Below are 19269 nucleotides of genomic sequence, written 5' to 3' on the forward strand. Positions count from 1 at the left end.
TTTATGGGGAAGGAAGGGAGGAAGGAAGGAAGGAAGGAAGGAAGGAAGGAAGGAAGGAAGGAAGGAAAGGAGGGAGGGAGACCATTGAAAGATGTATGGGAGTTGCATTTCAGAAGCAGTGCTATTAAACATGGAAAAACATGGCTGAGAAATAACATACATCTTAGAAAAACCATGTACTCGCTATACTGCAAACAATGCATAAGTCTTAAATATGTAGCACCATGCTGTGGATTCAGTAAACCTTCAAGTCATTTCATAAAACAACCCTGCTAAGAATGTTTGTGCCAGCAGCAATTTAGCTTTGGAAGAAGCATCTGTTCCCTCTCAATTTTCAAAGGCAGAGAAGAGAACAGTAAATACATATTTAAAGGAGGACTAAGTAAACTGTCATTCAAGCAAAGTGTAAATTGTAATGCTTAGCTGTAGCTTGGAGGTTCAAGATAAGGGATGGAGTTGTTCAGAATATTATTTTTTATTTTTTTTTGTCTAGCCACCCAAACTCCATTCCCAATTTATCTTGTCCTGTAGTAAGCAAGAGTAAGATGTGATGCTGACTATGAACTTGGCTGCTTCAAAAAGGGTTTCATGAATTCATGAGAGTCATGGGGATCAGTGGCTATTAGCCTTGATGGCAGTGGAACTGCTTTGAAGATTATCTGCTGGAAGACTACTGAGCTTCTTTATGCAATTGCATAGCCTCTGTAAGAACAGACTGCTGGATTGAATGGACCAGGAGTTCGATCCAGCAAGATGCTCTTTCTGTTTTTATGTTCTAAGGCAGTATTTCTCAACCTCGGCAGCTTGAATACATGAAGACCTCAACTCCCAGAATTCCACAACCTTCCTTGCTGAGTGTTTGGAATTCTGGGAGTTGAAATCCACACATCTTCTAGGTTGAGAAACATTGTCTAAGCACTTCTTGCTTTTTTCCTCTAATTTAATACACAATAGCAATAGCACGTAAGAGTTATATGCCACTTCACAGTGCCTTACAGCCCTCACTAAGAGGTTTATAGAGTCAGAATATTGCACCCAAAAATCTGGGTCCTCATTTTAGTAACCTTGGAAGGATGGAAGGCCGAGTCAACCTTGAGTGTTCAGAATCAAACTCCTGGAGTGAGCAGTGAGTTAGCCTGCAGTATTGCATTCTAACCACTGTGCCACCATGGCTCCAAGAAACACCACAAAAAACACGCCTTCAGAAAATTTAGAATCCAGTATTTTTTTAATAACACATTTTAATGGAAAAATCCTAGGCATTCTGGGAAATGCAAACATAAGCTAGGTGGACAATGAATGGCCATACCTGGCATAACTGCTGGAATAAAAATTTCCTGAGCACATTTACATCAACCTTTTCCACATTAAATTCTGCTTCCGTTTCACTCTGAACTTTCTTGATTCCAGCAATATAATTTAGCATAAATTAATATATTTTTTAAAAAAAGGGAAACGACCAATGTGCTACTAGTAGATGCTGATCAATCTTCTACCGACTATGGTTTTAAATCACTAACAATGTTGAGAAATTTCTGAATGGAATTTTCTGTTGGATTTCTCCTTTTCTCAAAGTTGCTTGGAATTGTCCTTTTCTTCTACACTGACTTTCTGATCTAAATTTCCTCCCCAAAATGTTGGGTGACCCTCACAGGAAAGCAAAAGTACTGCAGCATCGCATCCTAGTGGTCTTTAGCAATAAGATTTCACTGCCACAAGTGCTAAGTAAAACCAGCTCTACCAGTAGGAGAAATGAAGTTGCTCCTCTTGAATGCTCTTTGGACATGTAGAGTGCATTACAGTTGTCTAAACAAACAAGAGGTTACAAGGCCACAAGTTACTGTAAGCAGGGCCTCCTGGTCCAGGAATTGCGCAATTGGCACACCACCTGAAGGTGTGCAAAGGCTCTCCTAACCTCCTAACCAGTGCTATCACTAGCACTGATGATGTTACCTAGTTTGGTTAATGAAATGTCTGCAAGAAAACAACCAAGCTCAGAGAGCATCAAAGATTCCTCATTTCAATCCTGAGCAACAAATATTCTCCTTTATTAGTTCCTTTATTACATGTTAGGTACACTGCTGCATAGGCACCTGCTATGGGCCTCTCACAAGAAGGTCCACAATTAATGTGATGCTCATAGTTTGACTGGTCATCTGGTCATCTAACCTGTTGAAGGGTAACCAGGTAGAACTCTTGACATAAGGAAAAAGGTGTGCAAAGAACAATGGAGGAAGAGATGATTACTTTTCTTGCTTCAGCTATCAGATCCTCTTGAGTTGCAATATATACGCATGCATTTTGTCATCTGTTTTTAACTGTGATACCCCATTGATCAGTCTGCCTAGTAATATTCATTCATTCATTAATTAATTCATTTATTTATTTATTCAATTTATTTAGTTGTCCATCTCAGTCAATGACTCTGGGTGGTTTACAATTAAAAAAATTACTACAGTTGAAACAATAAAAGCATTCTAAAACAATAAAAACAATAAAAAACACCCAAAATAAATATGTGCAGCAGCTAAGATACTTGGCCAGTTAACAATTAAGCCAAGAAATGGGGTCCTTAACACATTCAGTGCCTTTCCCATTCAGGCTTGGGAAAATAACCAGGTTTTTAAAGCCTTACAAAAGAATAACAGGGTTGGGACAATTCTAACTTCCAAGGGCAGACACTACTGCAGAAAAGGCCCATCTTCTAATCCCATGAGCTGACATTTTCTGATTGACAGGATATGCAGCATGCCCAATCTACTAGATCGAATTGGATGGGTAGAGACCCTTTGAAAAAGGCGGTCCCTCAGATAACCTGGTTCCAAGCCATATAGGGCTTTAAAGGTGACAACTAGCACCTTCAATTGCACCGAGAAAAATACTGGTAACCAATGCAGCTCATACAGTAATGATGTTATGTTATGTATGCTTTATACCTGGTACCATTTAGTTCTTGCACAAACATATTCTGCATCAGTTGAAGTTTCTAAATGATCTTTGGGACAACCCCATGTAGAGTGCATTGGAGTAGTCTAAACAAAAGGTTACAAAGACATGAGTAATTGTGAGCAGGGTTTAGGAATGGGTGCAACTGGTACACAACCTGAAGGTGTGCAAAAGCTCTTCTAACCATGGCTACCACCTGCTCTTTGAACAGGAGCCTTGAGTTTAGGAAGAGCACTATGTTTCAGATCTGTCTGGGCTATGGCAACCCTCATCTATTTCCCCAAAACTTCCAGACACTGAGATAGGATGCCCATACATCACTCAAAGAGCTTGAGGTAGAGATATAAAGCTGGATGTCATCTGTATAATGATGATATCTGCCCCCTATGCCAATGGACCACCTCACCCAGTGGCCTCATATAAATATTAACTAGAAGGGGAGAGAGAACCCAACCCTGAAGCACCCATATAGTAGGGGGTGTAGACTGGATCTTCTTCCCTCTAGCAATTACAACAATGATGATAACAACACCATTTATTAAGTTGCCTAAGCTTGAAATGCAGTTCTTGGACGGATATAAATCAAACAAATGAGCCATAATATAACTAGAGGCTAATAGAATGGCTGCCATATCTATTACTGAATCTGTTCCAGGAATTGGAAAAGTTTCCAATGGTGGGTTCCTCTATTCCAATCCTCTAGTTCAAATAGTATTTCTGGAATGGAGAATACTCTCAGCTTTTGGATATCCATCACTTTCATGAGTATCAGCACCAAAGATGGTATGCTGGAGTGAATTCTTCATCACAGCAAGGAAGGGAAAAAATTGAAATCCTTTGTTTCCCTATTGACATTTCTGATAAGTTCTGTTTTCTTCCAAAACAGAGTAGAAAAGATCAACACAAACATCTTCCCAGGAGAAATAACTGCTTCTCTTTTTTAAAGAGTCTGCTGAGATAATAGCAGCAAAACAATGGTGGCAGCAGAGAGGAAGATGAAATTGAAACTTCCAGTAGAGGCACTGTTACTGGTACTATTGTAATTCACCCTTGACCAATGGTCTTTACTATTCATGTCTACGAGCTCTGGTATTTGACTCTGGATCCATTGCTGATAGTACGACACTCTTGCATAAACTCCAGGACGATTCTTCTGGGCACATCCATCTCCCCAGCTCACTACTCCTGCAATAAACCAAAAGTCTTCCATCCGGCAGGCCAGTGGGCCACCTGAATCACCCTGCGCAGAAAGACCAGATCTTAAGGATAAACAAGGACAATGATGGAATCAAATGCTTATTATTAATTCTGCATGTGTTACAAAGGATAAAGAATATAGATGGATATGTTACTGAATAATAGCAGAGATAAATGTTTTCTGTTATTTTGAAAGGTGCACTGTGAGATAGGTTACCTGAAGTTGAAGAAGTCCATAGAAAATCAATTTATCTATAAGAATTCAAATTTGGCCCTATTTCTATTTCCCCAAAGGCAATAAATCAGAAATTCCATTTTAATGGCCCTAGTAGCTACTGAAAAAGCATGATGCCAACTTCAAAAGCATGCTACAGAAACATCTCAATCAAGGTTCTATGGAGATTCTCAGTCATCCAGGTCATGGTTGTCCCAAAGGTGCTTTTTCAGAAGGCAACTGGACTTTGTTTTTCCTTGAGGATGTTTCACTTCTCATCCAAGAAGCTTCTTCAGTTCTGACTGAATGGTTGAGAATGGAAGGATTAATATTTCTTGCAGGCATCGGGTCATTAGCACTCTTTCTGAGAGTTTTGGAAGTTTATCTGTGACCTTGGGGTCACCTGAATAGTTCAACAACACAGTCCTTTTGGCATGAATAAACCTCCTAGTGGCCTCAACAAATCTCAGAAAGAGTGCTAATGACCAGATGACTGCAAGAAATATAAATCCTTCTATCCTCCACCATTCAGTCAGAACTGAAGAAGCAAAATATCTTCAAGAAAAACAAAATCCAGTTGCCTTTTGAAAAAGCAGCTTTGGTACATCAAAACCAAGGGTGACCCAACTATTAGGTCATGGCACTTGGAGAAAAGTGAGGTGTTATCTGTGATTGCTGGTTGTGTATTTCTATTATATGCCCAAACTATGCATACCAATCCATATTGGTCCATGCCTTATCATTATCATGGAATATGGACCATCATGGATCATTAGCATGGAATATGGACAGGGATATGGACCAAGACTTAATCCAGTTTTCATCTTCACTATCATACTAAAAAGACACAAAAGAGTGAGAAGAATTTTTTTTATATATTTGTGTATGTGTACGTGCCTTTCAGTTAACTAGGAGTGAAGATACCATATTTGGGCTTCAAAAATCAGGATAATTACCTGAAGGCAGCAAAAATAATGCTAACTCTTGGCTATTATACAGAGTTTTGCAATTAAATCTCAATAACAAATAACGAAGGTGCCCAAACCTCATGAACTGTACATGTATAGTCTAATTAATTTATTGAGTAAAACCCAGCAAAATCTTACCTGGCAAGCATCCCGTTGTCCAGCTGCAAAGCCAGCACATATCATATCTTCTTTAATTTCTCTTACGGCCCTGGGCTGTCTAGAGTCCTGGCGGTAGAGAGTGTTGCATTTTTTTGTGCTGATTATAGGAACTTCTAGCTTTTGTAGTATATCAGAGTTCTGTCGTCCTTCTGCAAGGAGAGTAAATTAAGAGGTTTAATTTAAAGGAACACAATAAAATCTAAAACAGGGGGCCCCAACCCCCAGTCTGTGACCCAGTGCCCATCCACGGCATACCAGAAACCAGGCCACACAAACAAGCAAAGCCCCATCTGCAGGATGTAGGCAGCACATGAAAATAATGCCCCTTCCAGTCTGCAGAAAAACCTGTCTCCATGGAACCAGTCCCTGGTGCCCAAAAGGTTGTAGGCCACTAGTTAATCATGATAAAAAGTCTCTTTTGATGTCCTCCAAATGTGTTAGACTTAACCACTTCTGAACCATGGACACTGGGGAGACTACAAGTGATGAAATCATATCATATATCAAAAAATTGCCCAAACAGACCAAATCTGAATATTATATATAGTAGAAGTTCCATAAGTTCACTTCATTTTCCACACCTACCTTTACTTCGAATATTCCCCCAGCCAGTGACCCAACACTTCTGTCCTGGGAGGAAGTTGATGTTGGCATTGGGGATACAGATGGGGCTGATATGTTGGGCCAGAGGCAGTCGCTGCTCCAGCTGGATGAGGGCAATGTCTCCAATCCTTGAATCCCCTTCATAGGTGGGATTGAGAATAATGCGCTTCACAGAGGCTATGATTGAATGAGGCCCTGGGTCTGAAAGCTTCAGTGTTCCAACTAGTACAGTAAAATTAGAAGGATTGTTGATCCTGAGAGGCACACAGATGAGAAAGAGAGAAAAAAGTCTTTATATGACAAATGGAATTAATTTTGGTGCCAAACAAGATGAGCTGTAGCGCTGAATCAAAGTCCAAAATAAATCCTTTTTTTTAATGTACATCATTCTCTCTCTCTCTCTCTCAGCACATATGAACATATAAAATTATATCTAGATAAAATTAAATTTATATGTTAAAAAATACACAAACCTGAAAATACATGCTACCATCAAAACAAAAATACTGTTCTTGTCTGAAGTATACATTTAATATCCTTTCAAATATCCTAAAGAAAGTTTCTACTATTGATCAACTGGATTTGTGTTTTTATAATTAATATTTGTTTCTTAATTTTTTAAAAATCCTAGTTTTATAGAAAAAATAATTAAAATAAAATCAATGGGGAAATGAAAAAAAAACTTTGAAAGGTAAGCAAAAGAATACAAAAATAAGAAGTAAAAAACTTTATTGTTTCTTCAGCTATGAAATTTAAATTAGTCATGACCAAATTTTCAGTTTCATCTCAAACTGATTCAAATGCAGGTTGAAATCAATTCATTTATTTTTGCAAGTTCACCATGTGGTTGAATTTTTCTGGGCTTTGAAGCTAAGCAGGATGAAGCTTGGTTGATGGTTCTTGGATGAAAGATGAAATCTCAGGTTATTCTGAGAAGCTAAAAAAAATCAGAAGACAACAATGGCAAACCTACAGGAGTCAAGTTCAGTTTGAGGGCATTTTTATCTTTATAGTTAATATGAAAAGTGCAAGTACTTGGCCAGGCAATCACTAAGTGTGAAGATTGACTTAAAGCCCCCTCTATGCAAAGTATAGGAAGACATGCAGTCTTGTTTTCTTTAATAGATGTGATCGTAGTGAATATAAAGAAGGATGGTCTTGAAGGACAGAGAAAAGTTCCATTACCAAAGCAAATGATCAGATAAACAAGGCTTGAGCCCAGGCAAAAAAGTGCTTTATGAAAATGGTTCAAATAGCCCCCATAATTTACCTGAAGGTAAAAGAGGCAGGAAGGGGAGCACAATCAGAACTCATAATATTCTGTTAGAATAATTGTTCTAGTAATAGCTTTAGATTGTTCTAATAATAATAGGTTTAGTTGTTTTAATAATAGCTTCAGGTCTACATGGTGTCTTTTCTATTCTACCATATATGGCTGACAACCATTATTAAATAAGGAATCTGGTTTAGAAGATTGTCTGTGAATTCCCCCATTGGCTGGGAAGGCACTGGGAGACTTTGGAAGTCTGTTTTGAAACTCTACCAAGAATTTTGTTTTCCCAAGAAACAGGACTGAAAGATGTCAGGTTGTAGAGTGCATACTTACAGACTAAAACAATGTGAGGCTGTGATGATCCATCGATCTGTGACAAGAGAACCACCACAGTGATGTTCCCCATTCAATTTGATGCTCACTTGCCAAGGCCACTCTCCATCCCGGGAATCTTTACCCCCTACAATCCGGTCTAGATATCCCTGTTTTCCACAGACTGAGCAAAAAGGAAAGGTTTATTGTACCTGTAGGGTCACAGGGTATTTTCTGGTAACCTGGATTTAGATTCGAAAAAGAGCTGAAATCTAAAGGATATGAATCTATAAACTCTTAAGTTAGCCAATCTCTTCTTGACTATAAGCTCTGTTTCTCCTTATTCCATGCCTCCATTTTTTCTCTTTTAGTTTTTATTTCCCTTTTGGACTGCATTTCCCCTCTCCTCTGGCTGTGATTAGCCCAAGACCATTATCCCAAGTCTGTTTTTTATTTGTCCACCCACCCACTTTTTTCATATTCCACGTTGCCAAGAACCAAGTGTCCTCTTCCAATCTTGTTCCCTTTCTAAAGATCCAGCCTCCTTCACATTTCTCAAAGAATCCTTTAGGTTCCTCCAATTTTTTAATGCATTTTTGGAAACATTTTGTGTACCTCTTGAGCCTGGTGATGACCTACTGGGGTGCATATGGACCATGTGACTAATAATATTCTGTAAATGACTTTGATGCTAGTAAAGGCAATATTCAATATTTTTTCAGCTTTAGTTGAGATAAGATACAGCACTGCCACAATTTCTATTATATAGTTTGTAGATTGCTACACTTCACAGAACATTAGAGTGAAAATAGTATTTGTTCACATCCCCTATATTTTAGTATTTAGTAGGATAAACTTTCTAATCAATAGCATGCTAACAAGTCAATATACAAGCAGAAATAACTGATGCTCACCTCTGGTAGCATAGATTGGTTCAACATCTAAAAAGAAAAAAATATATAAAATCATGAGAATTACAGCTTAGATTACTATTTTAATACAATACAAATAATTTGGAAGCTGCAGTATAGGTATTACTTATATTTAAGCTGCTTATTTTATTTATTTCATTTATTTATCACATTTATCTAGCTGACCATCTCACAGATGTAATTTTGGTGATGTACAAGTAAAACAAAGAAGCAGAGTTTAAAGAACTCATTAAAACCATTTAAAGAACTTATTAAAACATAAATATAAACAATACCATGGGAGAATACATTCAAGGCCTTAGATACAATATAGCCATTCCACAAAATCCCCAGGTTTTAAGGGATTTCCAGAAAGTCAATGGGTCAGGGCCAATTCTACCAGGGGCGCAAAGAGAGTCCAGAGAGTGAGTGCTATGGCAGAAAAGACTCATCTTTTGGGTCTTAACATAATATTATATAAATAATATAATATAACATAATATTATATAAATAATATAATATATTAATATATAATAATATACCATATATAACATAATTCTGGAACTGATGCAGTGGGTATATGTAACTATGGAGAGTAATCCCTCAAATAACCAGGCCACACAGTGATTTGAAGATCAATCTCAGTATCTTGAATTGAACCCAGAAGCAAACTAGCAACTGATGCAGCCCATGGAACAGAGATGTAAGGTGCCTGTATTGTGACCAGGGCATGAATAACTGAGATTACAGGTAGTCCTTGACTTAGGATCATAACTGAGCCTAGAATTATTATTGTAAGTCTTTCTGGTCATCAATGGGACACCACATGACCATGTCCAATATTACAATCTTTTTTGCTTGTTAAGCAAATGTCACGATCATTAAGCGGATCCATTGTCTGCAAGCAGGCTTTTTGTTGGAAACCGGAAATAAACACCAGTTTCCAGCAAAAGATGTTGCAAATCACAAATAGTCATTAATGTGGGTTGATTGCTAAATGCCCAAAATGCAATCATGTGATCAGAGGAGGGCTCTAACCATTGGAAATTTCAATCTGGGTCTTACATACAGTAGTCTTGGAGAAGTCCATTATAACTTTAAATAGTTGCTAAGTGACTAGTCAAGGACTACCTGTAGAGCCTATCCAGGAACAGGCACAACTGATGACCAACACAAAGTTGTGCAAAGGCCCTCTAAGTCATGCCTGCCACCTGCTCTTTAAACAAGAGCCGTGAGCCCAGAAATATCCCCCAATTGCTCAGAGTTTGTTTGGGGCAGTGCAAATCCATCCAGTAAAAAATATGGTAAAATTCCAGATTTGGAAGGCCTCCAAACACAAGCTATTCAGTCTTGCCAGGGTTGAACTGAAGATTGCTGTTCTCTATCCAGACTCTCATAAATTCCAGGCATTAAGAGAGGATATAAAAAGCATTGTTTAGTTCTCCAGGTGCAGATATGTATAATTAGATATCATCAGCATACAAATCATATTTCATCCCACAGTGATAGATGATTTCACACAGAAGCTTAAATCAGAGCTACCAAGAAGTTTAGGTTTAAGATTTAGGATTCAATGATAATGAAGATAAAATAGTTCAGAACAATAAGAAGGTCCACAAATGTTACATACTGTCACAAACTCATTAACTGAGAGCCAGGCTGACTCACTGGGTGAAACACCTTCTTTTTAAAGTTCTCTCTTTTTGGACAGCAGACATTAGAACATTGACATAACCCAACAGACAACATAACCCAGTGATACCTCACTCATGCCCTAGGCCTGTCTTTGCATGACCCAAAATCAGTTCCTCCCAGACAAAGTTTCTTCTAAGATATCATTGAGCTTCTTCTTATAATCAGCTGTCTGATGGCTATTTCCTAAATAAGGTTCCCTCCTTATTTAGTCTTGATGGTGACAGTAGGAAGTTCTGAGTCACCCTAATTGCCCTATAAAGTGGGGCTCCTGAGGTCAATTCTAATTAATGTGTTGACTGTGATGAATTAAGAAAATGATTAAAACATGCCCATAGAGTAATCATATGTTCCACACGACCTTTTCATTGAGTACAAATGTAACTGCAATGAAATCAAATTTAGCTCACCTCATTTGCCCAAGCCTGCCAGCCAAATTTCTCCCTCACCTTCCCAAAACAGAGAAAAGAAATTGTGCACCTAATTTTTAAACATGTTTCATACTAGTGCCGTTGAAAATTTAGTAAATCCTTTCAGAAGCACTGCATTTTGCTGGGAAGGAAAGGGAGGGGAGGGGAGAGGAAAGAAAAGAAGAGAAGATCCACTACAAATATTGAACCCTGATGGAATTTTGGCATTTAATCTAGGATATTGGATATTGCTGTGTCTGTCCCATCTTTCATTAGTGAGAAAGTGCAGGAAGACCATTAATACTTACTTGTCATCATTTGCATGAGCATCAGTAGCAACAATCTTCTCCCTAGTCTTTGCTGGTGGTGGCCCATAACACCACGGCTGATTTCTTTGTTTCCTTCCTTCGTTTTCCTCATACACAAAAAGGTAAGATGTGGTAGTCTTACAAAATGAAGAGTATAATTTAGGCTACTCAGACTTTGGATGCTTATATATGCACACACACACACATACACACACGCCCCAAAGGGGCGTATTCATCCTAGGAATCCTGCCAGTTTTTTGGTATTTGCCTGCTAGGATAGTTACGAAACCTGCTGAGTAAATTAACTTGACGACTGCTTCCTTCCTTTTAAGCTACCCCTTTCCCTAATTCTAAGCCTATTGTTCCATCAAGTCAGTCCAACTACTGGGATTTTTTTCTTTGCCAATCATCTTCCACATGACTCATAACATGACCCTTCATAAACCCAAGTCTGATCAATATTCAACCTGTATGTGTATGTTTTTCCCCTGCCTGCAGTTAGGAGTTCCTCTATTTTTTCTGATTTCTACAGGATAATTAACTCAGTCAGTTGGCATTCTTTCAGCTTGTCCAACCTTCCTTTTCTTCCAAAATTTTCATGTATTACCTGTAGAAGTCAAGTCATTTGAAAAGTAGCTGAGATGGGTTCTTGGTGGTCAATTTTTTGTTAAGAAATTGATAAACACAATCTATAATCAAACAATACAGAAAAATCTATTCTTTAACAATTCTGTGGCCTTAATAATGACTTTACTATTATTTGTAATCTTGTATCAAGGTATCTTGGAGAAGGTCCCACTCAATTCAGTAGACTTTGCTTCAAAGAAAAACTCTAAGCATATATAGGAATATCCTGTTAACTAAATCTTTATAAGCTGCTTTCAATATGTGGAATAAATGATGGGAAAAGTAGTTTAAAAACAAAATAGCGACTACTTGTTTACAGGTTCCACCTCTAATCAATACTGTATCATCTGTGGCTATTCTCTTGAGCTTTAGTGAATAAGGAACCCTTTCAATCTCAGCCCTTGAAGATGGAATAAGTGCTTACCCAATATTAGTGTCTTTCAGCAAATCTATTTGGAAGATTTCATCTGAACATCTGTATTGGTCTGATTTTCTAAACCAAATTAATGATTTGAACAAGAGTTTACTTTGTTTACACACCTCAATATCTATAAGTATTTAACATCTTTTCCAGGACTATGGCTGAAAAATAAAACAATAGTCAGCATTCCAAATGTTTTTGAAGCAAATCTTTATTTAAATTACAATAAGCATTACAGCAAACTTTTAGTGGCTTGACTTTCCCACTGCTTATGTTTTTGTAATGCAGAGACTGAGATCTACAATTTGGGGAAAGGAGAGAATATTTTTACTGAGGTAGATTATGAAGGAAGAAAAAAATGGATTAGTCCTACTTAGCTACTGTTTTAAAATAATGTTCCCCAAGTTGGTCTTCCCAGATGTGTTGCAGCTAAAACTCACATGGAGATGGCTAGTAGCTATGTTGGTTAGGAATTCAGAGAAAAGTTGTTGTAATATTTTTGGGAAAAACACATTTCATTTCCTAGGGTTTTTATACATGTAAAAAAAAAATCCTAACAGCCACTAGAAAACAGTTATTTAGTTGGTCATCTGATATTTTGCAACCCAAATACAATACAAATATATCTACTATTCAATTTTGCATACTCATAATTAGTAATATTCTTATGTGCATGTGTGTCTACATAATTAATAATTATTGAATATCATTATTGGGAAGCCAGCTAGAGAAACAGTTGAGTTGATGAATGATAAGATAATAAAAGTATTAAAGGTGTATATTGAATGAATGCTTTCTCTCTCTCTCTTTTTTCACATGGAAAAGAAGTCTGAATTGATATGTTTAGAAGTAGAGTAGGAGGGATTGTGACAAATATGCTAATGAAAAATGGGCATTCTCTCCAACATTCTCCTAAGTTTCTGGAGGAAAAGATTTTAAATCCTGTGGTGGGAGAAAAGCATGACTTGAATGGCTACATTAAAAAAGCTAAAAATCAGCCCAGAAAAGCTCTTGAAAACAAGAGGCTGAAGGCTGACTATAAAAAAGAAACAATTCAAAACTGATTTCTTAATTGGAAGAATAATCCAGTGCATGGTCAATACTTGAACAATGTACAAGGGAAAACTGATAAATCCCACATGGAGTGTTAAAGAAAGAAACTGAAGGCTTTATTTTAGTGGGTCAAAAAGAAGCTTTGCCAACTACCTGCATGAAGGTGAACATGTAGCAAACAATTGCAAATGTCATATTTGTAGTGAAAAGAATGATCAGTAGCTGCAGCAAAATCTCACAAACTGACTATAAGCAGCATCATGATCAAATTGCCAAAATTATTTGTTGGAAACTATTGGAGGTTTGCATTCAAATATAGTAAAACCTATCGGAAGGGTAGTTTAGCTGAGAAGGTTTTGGAAAATGAGCAGGTTAAGGATTTATGGGACTAAGATATAGCCAGGCACCTTGTCTATAACATGCCTGATATAACAGTAATTGAAAAGGAGGATGTCTGCTTCATTGATGTTGCCATACTGGATAATGGTAGTCCTAAGGAAAAATAATTGAAAAGAAATTTCAAAATACTGGGCTTGCAGATAAAAATTCCTTGTTTGTTTATGGTCATCCACCATTTCTTAATATTAATCAGTGGAACAGCTTTTCTCCAGAAGTTCCAACACTGAAGGTTTTTAAGAAGAAATTGGACAACCATTTGTCTGAAATGGTACAGTGTTTCCTGCTTGAGAAGGGGGTTGGACTAAAAGACTGCCACAAAGAAGAGGGAGTCAAACTATTCTCCAAAGCACCCAAAGGCAGGACAAGAAGCAACAGATGGAAACTAACCAAAGAGAGAAGCAACCTAGAATTAAGGAGAAATTTTCTGACAGTTAGAACAATTAACAGTGGAACAACCTGCCTCCAGAAGCTATGAATGCTCCAACACTGGAACTTTTTAAGAAGAGACTGGAAAGCCATTTGTCTGAAATGGTATAGGATTTCCTGCCTGAGCAAGTGGTTGGATTAGATGACCTCCAAGGTCATTATTATTATTATTATTATTATTATTATTATTATTATTATTATTATTATTATTATTATTATTATTATTATTCCTCCTCTTCCAAGGTCCCTTCCAACTCTGTTATTCAGTTCTATTAAATTGAATAGAAAAAGAAATCAGTGGTGATACCAATCATAATTGGAACTCTTGGAGCAATTCTAAAGGAATTTGGAAATATTGAATTTATCAGACGAGAACACCCTACTTTTTTAAAAAATAGCCACCTGCTTGGAATTGCTTATATTTTTAACACTGCCTTAATAATTCTTAGTTTCTTGGTTAGGACCTGAATTACTAAATTTGTAGCAGTCTCAGACTGTGAATCTAAAAGTAGATTACCTATACAATGATGGCCATACTATCAGGAGCCACCAGGAAGAAGCCTACAAGTATCTGTGAATTTTAGAGTTTGATAACATCAAGCAAGGACAAGTTAAAAATATTAGTAGAGAAGGTATCCAAAAAGTGGGAACATTACAGAAGACAAAATTGAACAGTGGAGACACCATCAAGGCCATCAATATCTGGGATATGCCTGTGATATTATACACTGCTGGAATTATTAAATGGAGAGTTTGGTTGAAGAACAAGAAAACCTATGACTGTTTACTATGCATTACATCTCCATAGTGACATTGATAGATTATACCTGCCGCAGAGAAATGGTGGCAGAGGCTTACGTCTGTCAAACAAACTGCCAAAGAAGAAAAGCAGGCATTAGTTGATTACATAAAAGGCAGTTAAGAACAAGCATTGATGTTGTTTAAAAATTAGAATTTACTGAATGTACAGGAAACAAAACACAAACATCAGAAAAATAGAATGCTGGCAAGGAAAACATTATATGTTCAATTTCTACAAAAAATTGAGGGAAAAATGAATAAGGATAAAATCTGACAATGGCCTACAAATGGAACATTAAAAAGAAATGAAAGGCTTGATTTTGGGTGCTCAAGAGCAAGCTATTCAAATGAATGGAATTAAGGACAGATTTTAAAAAATCACCAAATGATTCAAAGTGCAGTTTGTTCAAAGAAGCAGAAGAAACAATAGATCATATACTTGGCTAATGCAAGAAGATCACAATGATATTACACAGTTGCCAAAATAATTCACTGGAATATCTGTAAAAATTATGATGTGCCACATAAAAAAAAATTGGTAGGAACACAGCACAAGACAACATTTAGTTGAAAAACTAGATGAAGATGAACAGATTAAAATAATGTGGGATTTCTGAATAAAAACTGATAAAATCTTGGCATGTATCAGATTTAAATTGTAGTTGAAAAAAAGAATGTGTGGATAATTGATATAGTAATATCAGGGGATAGTAAAAGATAAAGTTTAGAAAGTATCAAGATTTGAAAATTCAAGTTGAAAGATTATGGCATAAACTGGCATGCTGGTCCCAGTAGTTACTGGCACATGGATGCCAGATGAAAAAATCTTGGATAGTACTTTAAAAATCTGCACATTTAGAAAATTTCCATCTGTTAATACAAAAGACTACACTGTTTGGATCTGCACCAATACTCCACCAATACATTACAACAATCTAGGTTCTTGAGAAGAACTTGAGGCATATGCAGGTAAACAATTGGCAGCTGTAATTTCATATTGTTGTGAATATATTATAATAATAAGGATATAAATGCCAAATCCAGTGAACTTCTGGCTGACTGTATGATGATCCGTAATAATAATAATTTGTAATTTCTTACAATAATGTTGTTTAGGTTAGAGGGTAGGTTAATAGGAAACAGGAGAAGGGAAATATGATGGAATTATAGGAATTATGCACAATTAGAGGCATCTGTGGTAAGTTTAGATGTTAAAATGAGGAAACATATAACATGATGTCATGCTATAAATTCCTCCCTTATACACTTGTTTGCAACATTGTGACACAAGAATGAAAGGAGTGAAGTTTGCGCTTGATGCCGTGATGTACACTTTGTCATTAGTTCCTCTTGCCTCTCCCAAGGACACCCACGTGCATGGCAGAAATAATGCAATAAATTTATGTTATTCCTTGAATCAGAGTTTGATTCTAAAAGACACTGATTTTATTCCTTTATTTCTTTATAGTATGGATTTTATTTTTTTGCACTTATTGAAAGCAGCTTGGATGGGGCAAAATTTAATAACAAATAAAATAAATGTAAGGAAATTCAGATGATGAGAAGTAAATAGGTTTTCACACAGTAATTAGTTAAACCATGAAATTGCTGCCAGCACTTCTGCTAAAGGCAACTGATATAGAAGTTTTGAAAAGTGGACCAATTAGGTCATGGAGGATCAGGTTATCAATTGCTGCTAATATTGATGGCAGTTTATTACTTTATTACATACCACCAAGACATACCACAGTGGTATGCCTTAAATAGTGGTTCCTCTGAGGCAGCAATAGAATGAGACTATTATCTTCCAGTTATGAGCTTCCAAGATGAATCAAGTTGGCCATTTTGTGGCAGTAAAGTTAGAAGTAGATGAGCTGATGATAGATCCAGGAGAGCCTTTATGTTTTTATAGTAGTCATGGACAATATGAATTGTGGATCCAACATTTAACTATACTAGTCTTTCATGCAGTAAGTAGATCACAATCTAATGCATCTTCCTTCTATATTGAACAATTGTCTATCATTAAAACAACACAATTGTCCTGTTCAGTGCATCTTTGAACATTGCTTCCAAAGCTAGTGCCAGACGGAGTTTAGAATGCTTTGCAGTGGAGCAAAGAGGGAAGACCATGATTTAGATGAGAATTACATAGATCAGAAAGAGGAAGGGCAATTGGCAGTTCTGTGAGGGAGAGATGGAGGAAGATCAATAGAATCAGGTTTAGTGAGTGGATTCCTTAAAGCAGCAGCACTATCTTTCTTTCAGGATTCCAAGCTTGTATAGAAGCCTGGAAAACACTGAGCTACTTTAATAAATAGCAGAGAGGGGCTGTGTTCTTGCAAGATCCAAAGCCCATTTTTCAAATCATTCTTAAAGCATGCAGACCCCTATATAATAATATTTAATTGTTGTACTTTTGGTGATAGATAATGTTATTGTTGGAAGCCACAAGGGTGAGATTTTGTCCTTAATTTTTTTTTATGATTGACTTAGTACAGGTATGTGTCTTTATTCAGATTTCCTGCAATTGGGTTTTAAAAGAGACTCCTGATTTTCCAACTACATGTAATTTTAACTCTCAGCCTTAACATTTATTTGAAAGGGCAGGGCATACTGGCTTTTAATAAACCAACTAACAAGTTAAGTATTTAAAACAATAGGGAGGAAGGGGCAGGATGTAATTCAAAATCTAGATGTAACAGACACATATTCTGTTATTCAGATGTTTGAACTGGAAAAAGCGGTGCCCATTATTAATATGTAAGGCTCATCTATTCTGCTATTAAGGGTCTTCTATTCCAGAGGATGGAAGATATTTTTTATAGAAAAGTCCAGTATCTCTCTGTATAAAGGCATTCAACAACTCCACTGACCAATGAAATGTCTCTTACCTCATAGTAGCTGTTATAATATTGTTAAGAATTTTGCTACGGCAGAAGCTGTTTTAACATTTAACATTCATTCAGTCAATCATTCTAAATACAGTAATTTAGGGAAGATTTCACGGGGCATTTCAAAGTAAACATGCATAAGATTGTGCAATACATGATAAAAATAATAAGAAAAACACCTGAAGGAAATTTTCAGTACCTTGTTTGAGTTTTTGTTTTTCTATCAGAAAGAAAAATTTAAAATAACAATAATGCCAGCCAGATTACTCAGTTTTGGATTACTCATTCATATTTTGGTTATTTTAATCTGCTTAGCTGGGAAACGGTACATGGACAGAAATGAGTGTACAAGAATCTTTGGGTGTGGAACTGTATTAAGAATGTTATTTTTATGACTCTCCTCCAGTAAGCAATAGTGGATGATTCAAAGAAAGAAACATCTGTCACTACAATACAGCTACTTGTACATAACTGGAATAAAGGTAAAATGTAAAACTATTTTGTGAACCACTCTCCTCCCCCCCACAACATATTACTGTCAGTTCTGATTATGTAATTACTCCCTTTTTACAACCCTATAATCCCTTAATTCAGGGTAGTGTCACTGTAACTGAATGGAGTTGAGCATTTACACACTGGATGCCCTTCTTGATGCCGATATGGAGTTTACAGGATATATTTTCTCTTTGCATCCTGAGAGAGAATCATCTACTGCTACCTAGGATTCAACTCTCAACCTTGCGAGTGGTAGGTGAGAGTCTTCACCAGTAGGCCACCATGCTGTCATAGTTTAAAAAAAAAAGAAAAAACCCATAGCAACTGAAGTCAAAAACCTATATTACACTAACAGAGATGACACACAAGCAACTTGCTTCATTTCTCTGTTGTGCATTCAGAAGAAAAAAACCCATTCAACTCTAGCATTACTGAGAAGAGAAAAATAATACAATGATTTTTAGGAATTCTCCCTGTTGTGTTGATCTACACTGAAATTGAAAATTAAACTTAAAAATTATTTTTTAATTAAAAAACTAGCATTTTTCATATGCCATCAAATCAGGGCTTCCCTTTACAGTATTTGCTTTTGGGTGGTTTCTTAAAAGAAACTTAAAAGTTAGTATGACACATAGTTAAAATAGTACATTAAAATAGTTATCTGTTGCTATATGATAATATCTCTCATAAATAAATATATATTTCTGTCCTTTCCAATTTGTAATTATATTCACAGTTATCAAGAAAAACACCAAGTTATAGTTTTAAAGAACACTGTCTACATCTAATTCTTGATATGATGTTAACATTACTGCTTGTGAAGAATTTTTAATTCAGATCTATCTCATTTATATTTTCAAATCTATATCTCAGCCAATGTATTCCTCATGATTACAATAAACATGTTTTTATTTGCTGGGTATATACTGTATAAAAATCTCTGAATGTTGATGCAAATAAATGTAGTGAATATACATTGAAGATAAATTACTCATAGTCAATGTATATATTAGAAATAGGATGTACTTGGAGAAACACATATAAACATCTACTGTATATAACTTGATCAGAGTAAAACTAGATTAGAAAAGGAAGAACTCAAGAACACAGTTTCTGATTCCTGTTAGCAAAATCCTGCCATTTATTGTATAAAGATAGGA

General features: G+C 36.3%; 1 protein-coding gene across 1 annotated transcript; it reads right to left on the minus strand.

Annotated features, from left to right (window-relative positions):
- Nucleotides 1-2368: 2368 nt before the first annotated feature.
- On the minus strand, nt 2369-13219 carry LOC120309042 (serine protease 27-like). Its single transcript, XM_039345836.1, has 6 exons — nt 10994-13219; nt 8587-8613; nt 7694-7856; nt 6070-6341; nt 5464-5633; nt 2369-4186 (listed from the first exon to the last, which is right to left on the minus strand). The coding sequence occupies exons 1-6, from the start codon at nt 11103-11105 to the stop codon at nt 3887-3889; spliced, it is 1044 nt and encodes a 347-aa protein (XP_039201770.1). The 5' UTR covers nt 11106-13219; the 3' UTR covers nt 2369-3886.
- Nucleotides 13220-19269: the final 6050 nt, after the last annotated feature.

Source organism: Crotalus tigris, unplaced genomic scaffold (genome assembly GCF_016545835.1).
Source record: "Crotalus tigris isolate CLP2741 ecotype Arizona unplaced genomic scaffold, ASM1654583v1 scf7180000017977.1317863, whole genome shotgun sequence".
Classification (NCBI taxonomy): Eukaryota; Metazoa; Chordata; class Lepidosauria; order Squamata; family Viperidae; genus Crotalus; species Crotalus tigris.

Excerpts from the sequence above, each read along its gene's own strand:
- LOC120309042 (XM_039345836.1), bottom strand. The coding sequence starts at position 11,105 with ATGAGGAAAACGAAGGAAGGAAACAAAGAAATCAGCCGTGGTGTTATG. Across the intron at positions 7,857-8,586 it reads ACCAATCTATGCTACCAGAG|TCTGTGGAAAACAGGGATAT; the intron begins GTGAGCATCAGT and ends CTTTTTGCTCAG. Across the intron at positions 5,634-6,069 it reads GGGGAATATTCGAAGTAAAG|AAGGACGACAGAACTCTGAT; the intron begins GTAGGTGTGGAA and ends CTCTCCTTGCAG.